The following is a 6,646-nucleotide window of genomic DNA, read 5'->3' on the forward strand; positions in this document are numbered from 1 at the left end:
CTCTCTCTCTCTCTCTCTCTCTCTCTCTCTCTCTCTCTCTCTCTCTCAGACACACAGACAGACTCAGCGGCCGCAACGTCATATTGATGGGGCGTGGCGCTGCGACTGCTGAGCATCTGCGCCCCGCCCCGGCCCGCGGGGGTGGCGTGGCGATGGACCGTAATTACCGGCTAGTCTCTCTGGCCGAAGCGCGTCAGCGGACACGAAAGAAAAATTGAACAGCGGTTGGTAATATTTAAATTGTGCAGCTCGTGCGGCTCAGCGACAACTACGTGGCCGAGGTGCTGGAAGATGGCAAGCAGGCGCGGGTCGTGCGCGCTCGCCTGCGCATCCAGCGCGTGGTGCCCGAGGACGAGGGCCAGTACAGCTGCGTGGCCTTCAACAGCCTCGGCAGAGCCACCACGCAGGCATGCCTCGTCGTCGACGGTAAGACCAAGCCGTTTGGATTTAGTTTGATTCCCACTTTACAATTTGAACGAACGCGTTCAGATACAACTATGCAACTCTTGGTTGGGGCTCGAACCAAAAGGTCACTGTGCCAAAATTTGAACCTGGTCCGCGGGGCCTGACTGGATGATGGATGACCCTCGCTCGCTTATCCGACTCGTGTAATTTCGAGGTCACTATAGAAACTTTATAAAACCCGAGGCAAACGCAGCAGGAAAAATATTTTGTAAAACGATATGTGTCATGTGCCATGTTATATAACGATAAATTTAAAAGGGAAGGAAAGGAATAATGTTGTGTTTACTCCCGGCGCAGTCCCCGAGGAGAAGGAGAACCTGGTGTCGGGCCAGCTCGACAGGCCCAACAACCTCCAGTCCGCCGGCTCCACACCCCGGTCCACCCCGAAGTCGACGCCCAGGTCCACCCCGTCGCGCAGCGCCTCGCCGTACATCCCTAGTGAGTGGGGCGGTTTGGAGGTTCATTCATTAAACAGCTGGGAGAAATCGTTGGTGCATTTTCGAGCGTCGTTTTGATTCCCTTGCAGGAGGCGGCCTGCGCGAGGTGGCACCCTCGGCGCCCAGCCTGGACCGGCCGCGGCGCACCCGGCCCGCGCCGCCCCGCTTCTACGCCGTGCCGCACAACCGCGTGGCCGAGCAGGGCGAGACGGTGCGCTTCCAGTGCGCGGTGGCGGGCCACCCGCAGCCCTGGGCGCGCTGGGACAAGGACGGCGTGTCGTGCGCCGCCACGGCCAGGGTGACCGTCAGCGAGCGCGACGACGTCCGCGTGCTCGAGGTGCGCGGCGTGACCCCGGAGGACGCCGGTATCTACCGCGTCGTCATCGAGAACGACTACGGCCGCGTGGAGGCCACGGCCAGGCTCGAGGTCATCGGTGAGTCCCGCAGCGGCGCCATGCGAGCACGAGAGCAGCAGGGTGGTCTGCTGAATAAATTATGATCCTGAGCGCGGCGGTGATCCCTCGGGACGGGTGAGCCCGCGCCGCGCCCAGGATCGTGTGTCGTTATAGTGTCCACATCTGCATCGACTCGCAGGTCACCGCGGCCTCCCGGTCCGGCCCGAGCCCCTGCGCGCCTGGGGCTCCTCGCCGGCCAGGACTTCCCCCGCCTTCGGGCGGCGCCCCGCCAGCCAGGTGTCCAGAGCGGGCGGGGAGGCGACCCTCTCGTGCGACCTGGACGGCTCGCCGGCCCCCGTCACCAACTGGTACAAGTAAGCGTCGACGGGACCCCCCCGGGGCACGCCACCAGCTCACCTGTTATTACCGAGTAGCAGACCCATAGACGGCCTGCCGGAGGGGCCGACCACACGCACCTAGTGCTCTTGATTCTGATAATTTTATTAAATCATATTGGGCTTTATCAAGGAATAACCCCGAACGCCCGACAAGTAAACTATATGTTGCATGAACTACAGCAGGAAAATGTAATTACATTGCAAAGTTTTATATCTTGAAAAACAATCCTGGGTGTCTTGGTTTTAAGTTTCGATTGGTCTCTGCATGAATTAACACACACACACTGTCCGTCATCAACACGTTGCACTCAAGGACTCACCCTCGCAGGGACGGCGACCTGGTGCTGCGCGGATCGCGCGCGACGCCGTCCTGGGACGGCCGGGTGAGCCGCCTCACGCTGCGCGAGCTGCGCGCCGCGGACGCGGGCGTCTACATCTGCGTGGCCTCCAACGAGGCGGGCGAGACGCGCTGCTCCGCGCAGCTCCTCGTCCTGGACCAGGGCGACCCCAGCGACGCGGACCGGCGGCCACCCGTCTTCGTCAAGGGCATCCCCAGGCACACGGACGCCCACGAGGGCAAGGCGCTGGAGCTGCAGGTTGAACTCAGAGGTAGGTGCGAGACTGCAGTGCTGAGTAGGACACAAGAGGAGCAGGCAATGAGGTTGAAGAGTCTCAGTGAAATATTTCACGGCTCATAGTCCTCCTAGATTTGACGCAACAGTACTTATCAGTCAGTAGACTTGAGTTGTGCTAAAACATAAGCATAACTTGATACAACTGACACGACTTACATTTTTTGCAATCTCTGTTCAAATTATCAAGGAGGAAGCTTTACGGTAAAATAATTTAATAGAGAAATGAGAATTATGTCAATGACTTTTGGTACGTTACTCTAAATGACTCTGCAATGGATAATTGAATTTCCCTGACAGTCACAAGCGGCAAACAATGATGGGATACCAAACGCTTGTTCAAGTTGAAACAACATCCTCATTCAGAGACACATTTCGACAAAGTGACTTGTAACAGCCGATAAATCACAACACCATAGTAAACAGTCCTGTTTCACTCAAGGTGCTGAGATTCGACGAAATAGACCAAATACTGTTGTTGGATCACTGACAGAAGTTGAAAACATGTGCACTGCAAGTGTGACAGCAACTAAACCTATGATTCGGTCATGATTCAGTCTTAGAAAAGAATACCTGGAACTGACTTGAAAAACGTTCAATTTTTCACAGTCTATTTACACAAGAAAAGATAAATTTCCTACAACTCGAGTTGAGCCATAATCATTGAACTGAACTTGTATGAATATGATGTGTGCGCACACTAACCTAGACGATCACACCGGGACGGTTTTGAAGATTATGCAACTTGTTTTTCCCTAACCAAACTTAATAGATAGAACAACTTTTTGACTCAAGAATACAAACTCAACATTATCTAGACCCAACTTTCTTACAAATTTCACAAAACTAGGATTGAGATATAGCAACAGATCAACACACATCCACTTCCGGCAAAACGCGGCAACACACTGACACTGACAGCGCTACGCCACGCCACCCCGGCCGGGCTGTCTTCCTCTTGTTCCTCGTAGTATTAGGTATTCGACAAAGGACATAGCGGCAGACAAATATATCTTTCAATGAAAATGGCCGACATCATACACTATGTTAAAAATATTTTGAAAAAAAATAGGTTTCATCCGGCGTCAGGTTTTACACAGTCACCCGGTATGTGTCCTTCCCCAGGTTCCGCACCTTTCCAGGTGGTCTGGCTCAAGAACGGCGTGGAGCTGCCGGACTGCAGCGACTTCAGGCAGGTGTCGCTCGGGGAGGGCCGCTTCGCGCTCGTCATGCCGGACATGTTCCCCGAGGACACGGCGACGTACGCGTGCGAGGCCTTCAACGGCCACGGCGAGGCGCGGACGCACGGCACCGTCACCGTCACAGGTGCGGACCCGTCGGATGCGCTCAACAAAGAGATTCAAGTTTTCCGGATTTTTTTCCGGATTTGCCAGTGAAAAATTTTTGCGGGACTTGTTTCAAAGTTTTTTTCTGTAATTTTCATGTTTTTGGTTGTTTTTTGGTGTTTTTTTTTTTGCAACTCCTCCGGGTTTTTTCCGTCTTTCAAATCCTTACCTCAACATTCCTCCTCCTTTAACAAACCATACTCATTGGACGCGCTCACAGACGGAGTGCCGCGCGTGGCTGCCGTCGCGGGGGTCGCGGCCACCTGGACCAAGACGCCGCTGGGCGTGATGGCCACCCCGGGGACGTCGGCGTCCTTCTGCGCGCGCCTCAGCGACCCGATGCAACGGCCCCGGACGGTGACCTGGAGCGTCGCCGGACGCGCCGTCGCCTCGGACAACGTCAAGTACCAGGTAGGTACAAGGGGATGTGCGTGCGGACGCGGTGACGGCCTCGTAGGTGCTCAGAGAGACAGTAGTGTATGTACAGCGGTATAGGGTCGGCTGGGTGGCCATTACTCAACTCAGGGCTTCCGGCCGGCCGGTCCAGTGTTTACGACCACGACTGCTCTGTCCACGCCCTGCAACATTCCTCCCTGACTCCTCCAAGCCCTGCCTTGCCTCCGCCCTGCGTGCAAATGGGAGGAAGAGTATGGCGGCGGGGAGGGTGGTGTGCGTGCGTGTGTGTGAAATATGTAGCGCGGGTGCTGCTGGTGTCCGGCGCCCACACGCTAACGGGGAAAGGAGTACCATGCTGATCCGTCACCCCGCTCCGCTCCCCCCAGGTGGTCGAGGACGGCGACGAGCTGCTGCTGCACGTGCGGCGCGTGGCCGCCGAGGACGGCGGCGCCGTGCAGTGCCGCGTGCACGCGTGCGGCTCTCGCGCCAGCTCCGGCTCGTGCACGCCGTGCGGCGCGGCCTGCTTCGACCTCTCGTGCACGGCGGACCTCATCGTGCTGGGAGACGAGCCCCGCGACGCCAGGGCAGCCAGCCTCGACAGGTAGGAGGAGGAGGAGAGAACGCAGCCGCGCCGAGGAGGCAGGCAACCCAACGGGCGGCCGGGCCTCCCGGGCGGCCGAGGCACACATGACGTGAGTGACTGAGCCAGCAAGTGTGTGTGTGTGTGTGAGAGAGAGAGAGAGTGAGTGGCTTTAAGAGAGATAGAGAGAGGCAGAGAGAGACAAAGAGAGGGAAGAGGCGTTATTTCGCGTCGATCTTCGCGCCAAGTCGACTTATTTGTACAGATTGCCGGCCGGACTCACACTCCGGACGCGGAACACGCTCTCTAAGTATAGAGGTGTGCCGCGAGGGCCTATGCCTCCTCTCGCTGAAATGACAGTCCGAGAGGTCATGTGGCCTTGTGCTTGCAGGGCCGTCAACGGTTCCGAGCGCGGCCCAGCCTGCGGCCTGGAGCGGCCGGCCGTCCTGCTGAGAGGGCCCTCCGACACCACGGCGCTCCGCGGCGAGAAGGTGCAGCTCACGGCCCTGTACGCCGGCGAGCCGGAGCCCGCCGTGCGCTGGCTCAGGGCGGTACGTTTCGTAAACAAAACTCGCGCAAAATGGTGTTTTTGTTGCTGGAACGGAAGTGGGCCTTTGTAAATTTGCGGTTTGCTGAAACAACAAACAACACTTTGCTGGAATTTCAAACATTTTGATGGAACTGGAAACATTTTGTTGGAACTGGAAACATTTTGGTGGAACTGGAAACATTTTGTTGGAACAGGAAACATTTTTGCTGAAACAGCAGAAATGTTTGCTGTTAACCTAACTGCAAACTTCTTTTGGTGTCCATCAAACGTTTTTTTTATTTTTACTGTTTCAGAAGCATGAAAATTATTGAGCAAATTTGAAACTTCTCATCATATGAAATGTTCGATCTCTTCCGGACAGGGCCGCGAGCTGGTGGAGGATGACCGCACCTCCATCCGCACGGCGGGTGGCGTGTCGTGCCTGGCGCTGCAGCCCGTGTCTGCGGACCACGCCGGCAAGTACGTCGTCAGCGTCGAGAACATCTACGGGGCGGACCATCACTACGCGTCCGTGGCCGTCGAAGGTGAGCGTTATAGTACTACCATAGCCCTCGAGATGCGTAGGGGGAGGTGGTGTCCCCCCCCCCCCCCCCACCAGTGTGGCGCAAGGGTCCTGACGCTTCCCGGGCGCCGCCGTGACTCATCTCGACCAGGACGTCGTCATCCATAAGTGACGCTGGACGCTCGGCTCCGCGCCGTCTGGGAGTCTGACGCATGCCCAGGAGCCCCGCATGGTAGTAGTCGTCGCGTTTTTAGCGTAGCGATATGAACCTTTCTCTCTCTCTGCGCCCGCGCAATGTAGCCGCAAATGCACGCTCCAGCTGATTCCTTGATGGGACTTTTAGTGTAATTCCTGAATCCCCGAGCGACGGCGCGCGTGAGGAGGATGAAGACCGCCGGACGGGTTCTACTATACCACCCACGTGCCGCATGCACTTGCCTTCTTCGCCTGCTTACCCGCCAACGCATCGGAGCCAAGTTCCGGCGTGCGCACGGTCGGTATGCCCCGGCATATCGCGGACCATCCGGATTCCGCGAATGAAACGAGCGTATAGCTCCCCGCTGCTGGCGTCTGCTACGCCAAACCCGCCTTGTCCGCTGCAGAGTATATCGGTATACGGCTGCACAACTATTGTTGCCTCGCATGCAGAAAATTTCAAACGGTTCGCGATTTTGCTGACATGGTACCCCACACCACCTTGTCACGTGGAAATCCCCCCCCCCCCCTAACACACGCCCACACACACTCAGGCTAGCAGGTTGCGCTGTTTTTGAGCGCCCTTTTGCCCCCTTTTATTGTATATTTTTGTATTCACGGTAAAATATTATATAAAAACCGTGCAACTTTGCCGCGCCCAACGCGCCCCAAGCGGCAGAAAGCGGTAAGCGTTCATACAGGGCCGCGGCGATAAAGAAAGGGCCACTTTACGCATATGGGGCGGCGGAG

The 6,646-nt window shown here is 56.8% G+C and overlaps 1 protein-coding gene across 1 annotated transcript in view; it reads left to right on the forward strand.

Moving 5' to 3' along the window:
* LOC127749155 (myosin light chain kinase, smooth muscle-like) overlaps positions 1-6,646 on the forward strand; it is a 27,165-nt gene that overhangs the window by 2,949 nt on the left and 17,570 nt on the right. Inside the window, exons 2-11 of the mRNA XM_052266232.1 lie at positions 249-426; positions 763-903; positions 992-1,336; positions 1,497-1,671; positions 2,024-2,304; positions 3,453-3,653; positions 3,894-4,084; positions 4,456-4,670; positions 5,041-5,200; positions 5,561-5,723. Of these exons, the coding sequence (XP_052122192.1) occupies positions 249-426; positions 763-903; positions 992-1,336; positions 1,497-1,671; positions 2,024-2,304; positions 3,453-3,653; positions 3,894-4,084; positions 4,456-4,670; positions 5,041-5,200; positions 5,561-5,723 (2,050 nt within the window). The remainder of the gene's footprint in view (positions 1-248; positions 427-762; positions 904-991; positions 1,337-1,496; positions 1,672-2,023; positions 2,305-3,452; positions 3,654-3,893; positions 4,085-4,455; positions 4,671-5,040; positions 5,201-5,560; positions 5,724-6,646) is intronic.

This window comes from Frankliniella occidentalis, unplaced genomic scaffold, assembly GCF_000697945.3.
Source record: "Frankliniella occidentalis isolate FOCC.00 unplaced genomic scaffold, Focc_3.1 Scaffold36, whole genome shotgun sequence".
Taxonomy (NCBI): domain Eukaryota; kingdom Metazoa; phylum Arthropoda; class Insecta; order Thysanoptera; family Thripidae; genus Frankliniella; species Frankliniella occidentalis.